The sequence below is a fragment of the Macrobrachium rosenbergii genome, chromosome 13 (assembly GCF_040412425.1).
Source record: "Macrobrachium rosenbergii isolate ZJJX-2024 chromosome 13, ASM4041242v1, whole genome shotgun sequence".
NCBI lineage: Eukaryota > Metazoa > Arthropoda > Malacostraca > Decapoda > Palaemonidae > Macrobrachium > Macrobrachium rosenbergii.
The window spans coordinates 45,501,929-45,516,414 of NC_089753.1; the positions used below are offsets into that span (position 1 = coordinate 45,501,929).

General features: G+C 33.9%; 3 protein-coding genes across 29 annotated transcripts in view; 2 read left to right on the forward strand and 1 right to left on the reverse strand.

Annotated features, from left to right (window-relative positions):
• The window catches only part of LOC136845263 (streptococcal hemagglutinin-like), a 157,135-nt gene extending 148,869 nt beyond the window's left edge, over window positions 1-8,266 (forward strand). For all 27 annotated transcript variants that reach the window (XM_067115402.1, XM_067115377.1, XM_067115380.1 and 24 more), the window contains one exon: window positions 7,166-8,266. In XM_067115402.1, coding sequence (XP_066971503.1) covers window positions 7,166-8,034 — 869 coding nt within the window. In that variant the 3' untranslated portion in view covers window positions 8,035-8,266. The remainder of the gene's footprint in view (window positions 1-7,165) is intronic.
• On the reverse strand, window positions 1,749-6,728 carry LOC136844596 (fibrous sheath CABYR-binding protein-like). Its single transcript, XM_067113886.1, has 2 exons — window positions 6,713-6,728; window positions 1,749-2,896 (listed from the first exon to the last, which is right to left on the reverse strand). The coding sequence occupies exons 1-2, from the start codon at window positions 6,726-6,728 to the stop codon at window positions 1,749-1,751; spliced, it is 1,164 nt and encodes a 387-aa protein (XP_066969987.1).
• Window positions 8,267-11,538: 3,272 nt separating the features above from the next.
• LOC136844777 (sericin-2-like) lies at window positions 11,539-13,643 on the forward strand. Its single transcript, XM_067114013.1, has 2 exons — window positions 11,539-11,752; window positions 12,841-13,643. The coding sequence occupies exons 1-2, from the start codon at window positions 11,539-11,541 to the stop codon at window positions 13,641-13,643; spliced, it is 1,017 nt and encodes a 338-aa protein (XP_066970114.1).
• The last annotated feature ends 843 nt before the right edge of the window (window positions 13,644-14,486 follow it).

Genomic DNA, 14,486 nt, shown 5'->3' on the forward strand with positions numbered 1-14,486 from the left:
AACATTTCACTACTGTGTTCAAGATATACTGATCACTTCTATAGCCATCACTATAAGCAGTTATAAAACCTTTTCACAGTTCAATATATACAAGAAAACAATATGTAACTGGAGTGTTTCTTTACATAAATTTTATATTTTTCTAACCCTATTAAGATAACTTTCATTATCGGAACACTGAAGAATCTTGTGGCACTGTGGATGATTTACGGACATAGCATCAGCTTAATTAAGAGGACCTTATACTGAGGACTCAAAATCTCTCGTGATAGCGGAGGCTGCGTCAATTAATTTAAAAAAATCCAGTGGCTAAAACAGAGATCTTTTATATGCATACTGCCTTATGAGTTTAGATATAAACTTACAAATTGCTGCATATTACAAAATAACATCGAGGGCAACAACTTCAAAAGAACATGATATACACATTTCAGTGAAGCTAGGGAACAGGAAAAAGAGAAAATGCTGGCAACGATAATGGATGGCTCTAAGATAACATAAAAAAACTTTTTCTCCTGGTCCTCCACTTCAGCGTATATTATGCATACTCTCCAAATTATGATATAGTAAAAATCAAAATTTGAAAACATCATAATATTAAACTGACGAAGGCGGAAGGTAAAATTATTAAAAATAAGCTTATTCACAAATGATTTTTCGTGGTGAGGCTTAACATTAAATTATAATTTTCTGAATACAATTCTGGTTTATATATGTACATATATATATATATATATATATATATATATATATATATATATATATATATATATATATGTGTGTGTGTGTGTGTGTGTATGAGTGTATTATATATATATATATATATATATATATATATATATATATATATATATATATATATATATATATATATATATATATATATATATAATCTTAACAAGCCGTTTTAAAAAACTGGGGGTATTTTGTCTTAAATAATCAATAACTACCATAATCATCTTTTGACTGCTGAGTCAGATGGGCCTTCCCCCCAACTCAACAGCAATTAGTATCTCAGAAAATATAGAACTACCCAAACATACAAACTTTTCCTCAACTTCTCCTCCATCCTCTCACCATGGCAACCTTATATCCCCTTTCCATCTTTTCAGCTATGCTAATCTTTTTAAAAAAAGCTTCTCATGTCTAAAGTTCTCGTTCATTTAATCCGTTTCACTCAACATACTACAGAAACCGTCTCCTCGGCATATTTAGTCTTTCTTATCAAATACGTATTCAACATTCAAAATTCACTTCCCTAAAGGAGAGTTCATTCAACAATCCATTCATACATACAAACTTTTGCTTTCACAAACTGACGATTATTAAATTCCTAGCTTCCCTTATTCTATGACTGTCCTCTTTTCTCACAATACCATCATTAGCTACATCTCACAAATATATGTGCAAATCAGTCGTTTCCATTCTTCCAGTATACATGCTGTCATTTATTTTTTCATCGTCTTTGCTTCTTTATGTGCTTATGTTGCTCTCACTAGGAGTCACATCCAATTGTCTCATCCTAAAATAATTAGGAAATCTCTCACCAGACTCTGCATCTTTTCTTCACTATTGCGTATTAATAGTGCATTATCGGCAAAAATCAGCCTATCTACTATCCATTCATGACTCTTCGTATTTAACAACTTTGCATTCATACTTCTTTGCTTTTCTAACTTCCAACTACCCCATACATAACGCTATAACACGGTAATGAAGATTTAACATAAATGTACCTTCCAACTCTTTTATAAGAAACCAGTCATTCTCTCACCTACATGAGAGTATATGCACTCAACTTCTTTAGGGGAATCTACTAGCCCTGCTGACACAACTTCTTCAGGAGGATCTGCCAGTTCTGCCAGCTCCACTTCTTCAGAAGGTTCTACAAGCTCAGAAGGCTCAACTTCTACTGGGGGATCTACTAGTTCAGCTGGAGCCACTTCTTCAGCAGGATCTACAAGTTCAGCTGAATCCACTTCTTCAGGAGGATCTACTAGTTCTGCTGACTCAACTTCTTCAGAGGGATCTAGCAGCTCTGCTGGTTCCACTTCATCAGGAGGATCTTCTAGCTCTGCTGGATCCACTTCTTCAGGAGGATCTAGTAGCTCCGCTGGATACACTTCTTCAGCTGAATCTACAAGTTCGGCAGACTCAACTTCCTCAGCAGAGTCTACTAGTTCTGCTGACTCAACTTCTTCAGAGGGATCTAGTAGCTCAGCTAGTTCCACTTCATCAGGAGGATCTTCTAGCTCTGCTGGGTCCACTTCTTCAGGAGGATCTAGTAACTCCACTGGATACACTTCTCCAGCTGAATCTACAAGTTCAGCAGACTCAACTTCCTCAGCAGAATCTACTAGTTCTGCTGACTCAACTTCTTCAGGGGGATCTAGTAGCTCTGCTGGTTCCACTTCATCAGCAGGATCTTCTAGCTCTGCTGGATCCACTTCTTCAGGAGGGCCTAGTAGCTCTGCTGGTTCCACTTCTTCAGCTGAATTCACTAGTTCTGCAGACTCAACTTCTTCAGGAGATTCAACTAGTTCTGTTGGATCAACTTCTTCAGCAGGATCTAGTGGTTCTGCTGGATCTACTTCTTCAGCAGGATCTACTAGTCCTGCTGACTCCACTTCTTCAGTAGGATCTACTAGTTCACCTGACTCCACGTCTTTAGCAGGCTCTACTAGTTCCGCTGACTCCATTTCTTCAGCAGGATCAACTAGTTCTACTGATTCCACTTCCTCAGCAGGATCAACTAGTTCTGCTGACTCAACTTCCTCAGAAACTTCAACTTCCGGCGATTCAAGTAGTTCATCTTCATCAGGAGGATCTACTAGCTCTCCCGGTTTAACTTCATCTCTAGGATCAACAAGCTCATCAAGTTTATCATCAGGGCTGTCTTCAGGTTAGATGAGAAAGCAGAAATATCCTTTGAGTGAGGAAATTACATTCAGCATACGATAAAAGATCAAACATGTAAATGTTTTTTACTGGGACCTAACACTTCACCAACTACGTAAAAATCATATCGTCCACATAACTTTAATTTTGCTAAAAATAAACTGGTAGATGACTTACACTCTGATGTTGATTATGTTGGAAAATGTAATATTAAAAACAATATGCTTACTTCTTTCCTTCCATTCTTATGAACACCTACTCGTTAATATACTAAGCCTTTCCCTTATGTTCAAATACCTGTTTGCATAAAATCTTAATCACTAAATTCTCTTTCAATCACTGGAGACCTCTTTACACAAACAGAAGTAAACTTTTCTTTGAAATATCTTTACGCAAAAACAAGGACTGCACAAATGTCAAAATTTTTATAACAATAACTCAATTTTTACATAAATAAATCTGAACCAGAAATCTACTCCCGTCAGACGGTGTTTTGTTCTTAGATCTGTGCTGCATATCTTGGAATAAATCACAGCAAGTTCAATGCACAAAAATTTACTAACTCAAACATTTATTATAACGATTACATGTTGGAGCACACATCTGCTAATTATGCTCATCAGAATTATCCATACCTAATTAATATCTATTAAGTAAAAAACACATCATCCATTATTTTATGACAATAACAAGGTATAAAAATATGATTCTTATAAAAATGCACAATTAAAAATAATACATATTACAGTATTGACCATTTAATTACTCATATTACACACATACATACATTACATACATACATACATACATACATACATATATGCATATATATATATATATATATATATATATATATATATATATATATATATATATATATATATATATATATGAATGACATTTTTTTACCTACAAATGTCGTTTAATAACCAGTCGCGCTACTTCGGAAATACCACTGAAGGGGAATTATAAGTAATAAATGATTTGGTACCTAAGTAACTTAAATACCCGACAGTACACATCAACGACTTCCAGTCGACGTTCTAGACCACTGGGCTGTCAAGAGAGTTTTAAACTAATGCCGACTCTACCGTACATATATCCGTAGAGTGCGTGAATTTGTATTTAGCTTTGGCATCAAAACACCCCCACCATGACAGCCAATTGGTACGTTTGGAACACGTAGCTATTTATGAATTTTTATCACCTCACCGTGACATTTTATATAAAAATTAAGCTACAAATGTCGTTTAATATCCAATTCACGCTACTTCGAGAATATCATCGAATGGGATTATAAGTGATAAATGATTTGGTACCTAAGTACTGTTGGGTGTTCGACTCACTTAGACACCAAGTCACGGGTAAGAAAAAGAGAAAATGGTGGCAAAAATAATGGATGGCTTAAAGAAAACACAAAAAGCGCTTCTCTCCAAGCCCCCCACTGTACCATATATTAAAAGATAAAAATAACATTGGAAAACATTGTAATATTACACTGAAACAGGATGAAGGTAAACCTAATAAAATGTAAGCATTCTCACAAAACGTCTTTTCTGGTAGAAGCTTAACATTAAATTAGAATTTTCTCAATACAACTTCGGTTTATAAATGTTTATCTATATATATAATATATATATATATATATATATATATATATATATATATATATATATATATATATATATGTGTGTGTGTGTGTGTGTGTGTGTGTGCGTGTTTATTACATATTACTGGCCTTCTTCCAAGGTGGCTTGGACAGAGGGCGTTGTACGTTCATTGTTCGAGGAACAGACTTATTTCTTTTAAATGTAGGTTAAGTCTTTGGGGTGGCTAGCTGAGATACGTAATTGTGGTTTTTCCTTATAGTCCCTTTTGAAGTATAATGGTCCCACCAATCTGATTTAGCCGCTTCTTATGGGAGTCGGTTGGATTCCAAACTGAATACAAGTCCAAACTTAGACTTGGAAAAAACTAAGCAAGAGAGAGCTGTGAAAATTCTAAGCCCCTTCAACCACCGAGGCGGGGATTCGCTTTCACGCACACACCGCACACAGTCAACCGTCTCTACCATTCTCTGTCTCCCTCCTTTATCGCGTTGAGATGATGACATTTGATATGTCATAGTTATGAGGCATGTCGACTACGTCACTGTTCACCATCTCTAACATGCTTCACTATTCACTATACTGTTCACTATTTCTTTGGATGGCAAGTTCACGACAGGCGGTTTGCAAAGTGTTTTTATAACCTTTCACCTTAGTCTTTGTGCTTTGGAATGCTGGCTCAACTTGTCGTTACCGGCTACGAACGGTTGTTAAATTTTCGTTTTGTCTAAGCGCTTGATTAACATTGCTCATTTCCTCTCTCACTCTCTCTCTCTCTCTCATTTTCTGACTCATAGCTGTACGACCACGTGTCTCACTCTTCATGATAGTCTCTATTATAGTTTCTATATCAGTCGCTTTGTGTTTCTATAAATTCTCTCTCTCTCTAATACATACACACACACACACATTATATATATATATATATATATATATATATATATATATATATATATATATATATATATATATATATATATATATATATATATATATATATATATATATATATATATATATATATATATATATATATATATATATATACAACCAGAAGGGAGAATGAAAAAGCTTTGTAAATCCTGACTTGTTTCAGCTTTATTGCTAAGCCATTTACAGGGAACTGATACACAGTAGTAGAGGTTTACAATACATTTACTAGAGGGACAGTACATGCGACCATTCAGGCGAATGGAAACCAAATGTTCATGCCTGACAGGCGCACAGGGATGAGGACCTCCCTGTCATAAGGGGGCGTGGCGGTGATGGAGACCTTACACTCGTCAGTGACAGGTCAACATTTACGAATCCAATTATTGCACGGGTGCCCCGCTTATCTTTCCCCATTGAGTCAACTTCCCTCCATAAAATGTATGCATCTTACATATTTCTTTTGAAATTAATAGATCAAGCTTATACATACCTTTACTGGTATTCATATTCTTACAAAAGCTTCTTTTATAAAACATTATTTCTTTCTTTCCGATGAATTACCAATAAACTATCTATTTTTGCCCCTGTCCACTTGATTGTATGACTGTTTTCATTAACATGTGGGAAAATTCCACTGTTCAGCTGTGTATACGTGACATCTTTTATACTATTCTAGTCTCTTTTCCAATGTTTTTTCAGCATGACATATAAAAGTTATCACAAGAACTACATGGAATTTAGTATACACATCCTTTACCATTGTCAAAAGAGTTCTTTATAATTAAATGTTTCATTGTTTTATTGTTCTTAAATGCTAAAATAACTCCAAGATCCTTAATATGGGGAATATCTGTGAAATTATTATTGTACGGTAGTACAAGGAGTTTTTTAGAGAATAAGTTTTCCTATTATCATAAAATGTCTTTTCTGCCCGCCTTTAATGCATTGTCTGATGTTCTTAATCATATCTATTTCATCATCAATATATTTAGCGCTACAGATAATGCCTTCAAAAAATGGATTTGAAAACTGATTTCTTAACTTCCTTGTTGTGACCAGAATAAAAATGAACATAGGCAGAAACTTTGGTGGGTTTTCTGTACATAGTCATTGTAGAACCATTACTAGTTCTATGTATTACGCAATCCAAAAGGTGGGCTCCCGTCATTTTTATATTTCCATAGTGAATTTTATTGGTCCCAATTCGTGTAATTTAAAAAAAGATGTTATTCAAATTTTTGCTCCCTGCCAAAATATATATTTCGTCAGCATACCTGAACCATAGTACATTGCGTGGAATGATTCTAATATTTTGTTTTCGAAAGATTACATACACAAATTACTTAACCATGATGACAAAAGGTACCCATTGCCATACCAAAATTTTTAGTGTAAATGTTCCTGCTCAATCAAAATACCAATATTTTACAAGTATTTTAGTTAATTCTATTTTGGTGGTCTAGGATAATGGTATATGCAGCTTTATATTCGTTTACGTGCCCGTTAAAAAAGCCAAAAATTTTTGTAATATATACTTTTGTTAATAATGCAGTCAAGTCAAAACTCACTAGCGATGATTCACTATTTATCTGTTCATTGTTTATTTAATTTATCAAGCCAACATTTTTCTTTAATTTAAATTAAAACATTTTCTGAACAATATAACTTCAAAATGTTAGAAGCTCTGGATAACCATATGAGAATATACTCTTACTCATCTTCCTCAGGAGACTCTACTAGCTCTGCTGGCTCCACTTCAGGAGGATCTACTAGCTCTGCTGGCTCAACTTCTTCAGGAGGTTCTAGCAGTTCTGCTGACTCTTCTTCAGCAGAATCTACTAGTTCTGTTGAATCTACTTCTTCAGGAGGATCTTCTAGCTCTGCTGACTCCACTTCTTCAGGAGGATCTACCAGTTCTGCTGGCTCATCTTCTTCAGGAGGATCTAGCAGTTCTTCTGACTCCTCTTCTTCAGGAGGATTTTCTAGTTCTGCTGACTCCACTTCTTCAGGAGGATCCTCTAGTTCTGCTGATTCCACTTCTTCAGCAGAATCTACTAGTTCTGCTGGATCAACATCTTCAGAAGGATCTACTAGTTCTGCTGGATCCACTTCTTCAGGAGGTTCTAGCAGTTCTGCTGACTCTTCTTCAGCAGGATCTACTAGTTCTGTTGAATCTACTTCTTCAGGAGGATCTTCTAGTTCTGCTGACTCCACTTCTTCAGGAGGATCTACTAGTTCTGCTGGCTCAACTTCTTCAGAAGGATCTAGCAGTTCCTCTGACTCCTCTTCTTCAGCAGGATCTACTTCTTCAGGAGATTCTTCTAGTTCTGCTGACTCCACTTCCTCAGGGGATCGTCTAGTTCTGCTGATTCCACTTCTTCAGCAGAATCTACTAGTTCTGCTGGATCAACATCTTCAGAAGGATCTACTAGTTCTGCTGGATCCATTTCTTCAGGAGGATCTACTAGTTCTGCCGACACATCTTCTCAGGGATCAACCAGTTCTGTATCTTCTGATGCATCAACTAGTTCTTCATCTTCACCTGGGTCAACTTCTCCTGAAGAATCAACAAGTTCATCAAGTTCATCATCAGTGACGCCTTCAGGTTAGATGAGAAAACAGAAAGCACCCTTTAAATGTTATTAAATTATATTCACCTCTGGAAAAAGATCAAGTATCTAACTGTCTTGTAGTTAGGCCTAGCCCATGGATAAATAAGTGAAAATCATCTTGTGTACTTAATTGTATAATTCTGCTTAAAAGCCACAGCAGAGGACTTGCAATCTAATGTGAATTATTTTGGATAAATGAATTATTAAAAAAACTGACTGAATTTTTTCCTTCCACTCCAAAAATTAGTTGTGTCAAGACCCACTCTAAGAACGTTAAACCCCTTTTATCCTCAAGCATTATTTTGCAAAAAAGATCTTATTTCAACTCTCTTTACATATCAAACAAGGACTGCGAAAATTTAACCTTGTATACTCAAGACTAAGAACATTTAAGACTATGTACAATACCACTGCATGAAATCGCATGACAACAAGAACTTTGAAAACGAACTGTACTTTCGTCAGACGATGTTTTCTTCTTGGAACTATACTACGTCTTGTAAAAGAAATCAAAGCATGTTCACAGCAAAATCTTTATTACCTTTATGCATTTATTTCAACTATCACGCGTCGATGCATAAATCTAATTATGCTCCTTAATATCATCCATACCTAAATTGTATAAAGTTATCCTCATTAGTAAAAAAAAAAAACTTTTTTTATAACAACAAGATTCTTACAAAGGATTCTTATAAAAATGCTCAGTAAGAAACCAATCATATTTCATAAATAATAAAAGGATATGTCAGAAACTCATATCCTTGATAAAAATCTATTATTTATTCGTAGAGATAAAAGTTTGCGAAATGGCATTTAAAATAATCTGAATGCTGAAGTGCCTTTTTCCAACTGTTAATGTCTGCCTGGGGTGGAAGCACCCTATCTCCTGGCCACTTTGAAAATCCTGAAAGCTGAACATGTTAATTATATCACTAATTTGCACCAGTTTGGTTTTCTTAGCAAAAATTAAAAAAATAGCCAAAATATATTTTTATCTCTAACGCTAAGCCAAATAATGCAACTGTACAGACGTTCAGTTCCACGAGAATAACCTGAACCACAGAACTCTTCTACGATGACCAAAGGCCTACAAATATTAAATATTGATTCGCTGATAATAAACAAGTTGCTTAAATTTCATCAAGATTTCACTGCATGGCAAGAGGCTATATATGCAGTTTAGAAGAATCAACAGAAAATTTAAGTAGGATCCAAATAACTTTATATTTTATTAAGACAACAATTGTCTAAATCTGTGCAAAAAACTTTTGACCCATATTTGAAAGCTTAACAAGCGACAACACACATCTTAAAGGATGGAAGATGGTGTGTGACTGTATGCATGTACACACTATGTATATGTTTCTATGCTATACATGGCAGTTACTGCGTACATTTTTTTATATTTAAATTCATTCATGCAAAATATGCCTACACCCTATCACTCGCACGCTTATCTCATTGCAAGTTAAGATATTTTAATTTCATAACCATTGCAGGTATACTCAGTAAGAGCGGCAGTTCTATACAAGAATTCCACTTTTCATTGTAGATTTTGGTGCCTAAAACGAGCACATTTAGCACGAACATTTTCTTCCAAGCTATTCAGATATCATAGGCACTATTTTTAACGCAAAGTTTTTCTTGACATATCAGCTGATTCCCTTCAAAACTTGACCGTTCTTTTCGTTAACCTTACTGTTTCAGTCTCGCATATGCCGAAACATCTATTTATCTACTAGTCCTTACTTCTTTTGTACAGTGTTTATAACACCCCACTATCATTTGCACCTAAAATAGATCTTTCGAGAAAAAAAAAAAAAAAAGGAATGCGAAATCTCGTTTCTCCGATAACTCGACGTTCAAGGTAAGGGTGACTTCACTTTTGCTCGGTAAGTATTGTTTTGTAAAAAAAAAATAGTTCTTTAGCAAAAGTATACAATTAGCATACATTTAGAAAAACGACAATGTTTTATTCTTAATATTTGGAACGGTCACCAAAAATACTTGTTTGGAAATTACTTATCTCAGTGTAAAGAGCGAAATAGTAAACGCATAAATTTAACCCCAGATAAATAAAACTATTTGGCTGTACGAATAAGTTACAGAACCTCCTAGCCATTAAACTCTAGATCATGTCCCTTTAAAATGGGTTCCATGGAGTTTGTTTAATAATTCTCAAAGACCTAAGGACTGCCAATCAATAAACAAGATAATTGGAACTATACCAAATACAACAATTCTGGAACTTTCCACAAATAAATAAATAACAAGACGCTCAATGGCATAGTTCCATAGCCTGAAAGATTACAAAATATAAACAACCTAATGTAACGTGGCTAAGGTTCCACGATAATTTAAAGGGTAACATGTGGCAGTGAGTTTTTGATAGAATTTTATAAACACACGTATCGGAATACTTCATTATCAAGCCCACTATCAGATCTCAAAATGGGTGCAGACAAAGTCAGCTGATAGCTGGAAAAAAAATCAAAAGCAGCCAGAAAGAAAGCTGGAAAACATATTTTATAACAAAAGAAAAGAAGTTAACTTTTAATCATACTCTTTAAGGACAAAAAAAAAATCAGTCGCAGTGATGATTTTTTAATGAAAATCACAATATACATGTTATGGGCACTGAATGCTTGAAAATATAGCTTTAACAGAGCTTTTACTGAGTTTCATACAAAGAAATAAACTATCCTAACATTTTCAAATTATAGATGAAAATTGTTTTATTTTGTTACAAGTATGTCTGCCAATAAGTTATAATGTAAATATAAGGACAAAAGTATAAAACGTCTGAGAACATTGAGGAAATACCATTCTGCTAGTAAGTAGCTGATCGATGGGGTGTGAGTAAAAGTTTTAGCTTTAGTACCTATTCCTTTCCCTTGCCGTTACCTTGTGGATTCAAAGAGCCCATCATTAGACCGGCATTTATACAACGACAATAGCGTCACCTAACGAATCTAAAACGGAAATAAATAGAAGTGACCGCACCAACTAACAATCATTACCTTCAAGGATATTTCAGAAACCCTTCCCTCTACAGGGTCGCTATGACAAGAAATTTCCAAATAAGGCTACAAAAGTAGTAAAATTTGAATAAAAAAGTGCTATGCACTAAAGATCTTCTAGCTTCATCAGTGATCCTTCATTATATATCTAACAATTTAATGACACTTTTTATTACAGCTTCTGCAAGTACATCCACTGAAACTTCCCTTTCGCCTCAAAGGCAGCTAAGCACCAAGCAAGCTTTAGTGGACAAGGTTGACAATGCAACCTCTGAGTTTGCAAACATGAATCAGGAGATTCAAAATTTACAAAATGCAACAAACTCACGTCGACGGCACAAAAGATTAACGGCAGCTGAACAGTCTGCTTTCATTTCTAATTTGTTAACCGCTGTATCCAACCTTTTGGATAAACTAGTTAATATTAGTTTATATATCGATGAAATAGATGTGTTAATTGTTTCTGCGATGTCTTACACAAATGACCTCAAGACTGCCACCAGCTATGTCAAAGCAGATAAAAGTGTAATCACAAGCGCTGCCTCAATACTACTAAGTCAGGCAGTTAACAAAACACAAGCTGTCAACAGCAATCTCGCCACGTATAGAAAACAGCTTCAGCAAGAAATAGAAATACTCAAAATTGAAATCTATGGGACAAGCACTGCAGTTATTACCCAAGGTAAGGTGTCGTTTCCATATTCCATATTGCTCATACGACCTTATTGGGAAGATTTTCATGATGAGGCAAAACAATAAAAGAAACCTGGAACTTAAAACATAATACAGAGTGATACTTTAAATGGGAATTATTCACAGTGATTTCCAATATACACCATGAAAAATATATACAAATTTGATTTGGTGTTACAAAAATTTCTTATATATATATATATATATATATATATATATATATATATATATATATATATATATATATATATATATATATATATATATATATATATATAGAAAGAGAGAGAGAGATATTATGTAAATATATATATATATATATATATATATATATATATATATATATATATATATATATATATATATATATATATATATATTTATATATATATATATATATATATATATATATATATATGTATGATATACATATACATACATATATGTATGTATATACATATATTTAAAAGAATATGTTCTTTCATCTTTAGATCAGAGAACTTATCCAAAAGCAAAATTAAGTAAAAATAAATTTCGCAACGAAATTTATTGACAAAGTGATAACCATAACAAAGATAAGTCATATCTATCTATCTATCTATTATATATATATAAACATAATACAATACATATATGTACAACACATATTATATATATATATATATATATATATATATATATATATATATATATATATATATATATATATATATATATATATATATATATATATATATATATATATATATATATATATATATATATATATATATGTTATATATTGACTCTCCAAGTTATGACTATCAGTGTGTGAATAAATTTCATCGCCAAATTCATGTCTACTTCCTTTTACTTTTGGATACGTTCTCTGAGCTGAAGGATTTAATAAATAACGGGCACTTTAGCATCTATGCTATCATATGACTGAAAAATTATTTGCTATAGTCAATATGCTTAAAATCATCACATTAACTTCGCAAATTTATAAGCATCACCGTTTTACTTAGAAGATTTCTTTCTGGTGGACATTTTTGCGTGAAAGTACTTTAACAAAATATAGCACCCTGTTCTGGTAAGAATTAAAACACTCTTCGAATGAATACGATAAAAAGGCTCCAGATTACCACATAAGAGTATATGCAGACTCAACTTCTTCAGCAGGATCTACTAGCTCTGCTGACACAACTTCTTCAGGAGGATCTACCAGTTCTGTTGGCTCCACTTCTTCAGGAGGTTCTACTAGTTCAGATGTCTCAACTTCTACAGGGGGATCCACTAGTTCTGCTAGATCCACTTCTTCAGGAGGAACTACTAGTTCAGCTGAATCCACTTCATCAGGAGGATCTTCTAGTTCTGCTGACTCCACCTCTTCTAGGGGATCTAGTAGCTCTGATGGCTCTACTTCATCAGGTGGATCTTCTAACTCTGCTGGATCCACTTCTTCTGCTGAATCTACTAGATCTACTAACTCAAATTCACCAAGAGATTCTACTAGTTCCACTGACTCTACTTCAGGAGGATCTACAAGTTCTTTGGAATCCACTTCTTCAGCAGGATCTACTAGTTCTGCTGACTCCACTTCTTCAGAAACTTCAACTTCCGGAGATTCAAGTAGTTCATCTTCTTCAGCAGGATCTGCTAGCTCTCTTGGTTCAACTTCTTCAGAAAGATCAACAACTTCAGTTTCTTCTCACGCATCTACATCTTCATCTTCAGCTGAGACAACTTCTTCAGGAGGATCTGCTACCTCTCTGGGTTCAACTTCTTCAGGAGGGTCAGCAAGTTCAGTTTCTTCTGATGCATCTAGCACTTTATCTTCTGCTGAGTCAACTTCCTCTGGAGGATCAACAAGTTCATCAACAGGGCAGTCTTCAGGTTAGACAAGAAAACAGAAAAATACTCCTTGAGTATCGAAAATACTCAGAATAAGATAAAAGCTCAAATATGTGACTGTTTTGAAGTTGGACCTAACACTTCACCAACTACGTAAAATTACCTTGTCTAAATGACTACTTAACCCTACATAGAAAAAATCTGGTAGATGACATACACGCCAATGTTAATTATGTTGAAAATGCAATATTAAAAAATGGACTACATCTTCCCTTATATTCTTGTGAACACCTAATTGCTGATATGTAATAACCGTTCTTTTATAATCAAATGACAAAGTACACAAATTCTTAACCACTAAGTTCGCTTTCAATCAATTGATACCTCTCTACACAGAAGCAAACTTTTCTTTGGAATATCTTTACGTAAAAACAAGGACTGCACAAATTTAATAGTTTTAGCAGCAATAGCCCAATTTTGACATAAATAAATCTGAACCAGAAATCTACTATCCTCAGACGGTATCTTGTTCTTGGATCTGTGCTGCATATCGTAAAATATGCCAAAGCATGGTCAATCCCTTCATGCAATTATTCTAGATGTCATATTATACTAATAATGCACATTACGATAATCCATACCTAATGATATAATCTTTTGCCCTTATATAAAAAACACAGCATCCACTACTTTATAACAATAACAGGGTATAAAAAGATTCGTATACAAATAAACAAGAAAATAATACACATAACACTGTTCAGCAATCAACCACTCATACTATATATATACGTTATATATATATATATATATATATATATATATATATATATATATATATATATAAGTATATGCATATAAACATACTTTTGTTAATAATGAAGTCAAGT

Bases quoted from the DNA above. Each gene is read 5' to 3' on its own strand.
- LOC136844777 (XM_067114013.1), top strand. From the start codon at position 11,539: ATGTCTTACACAAATGACCTCAAGACTGCCACCAGCTATGTCAAAGCA. The intron at 11,753-12,840 runs GTAAGGTGTCGT...TGTTCTGGTAAG, and splicing joins CACTGCAGTTATTACCCAAG to AATTAAAACACTCTTCGAAT.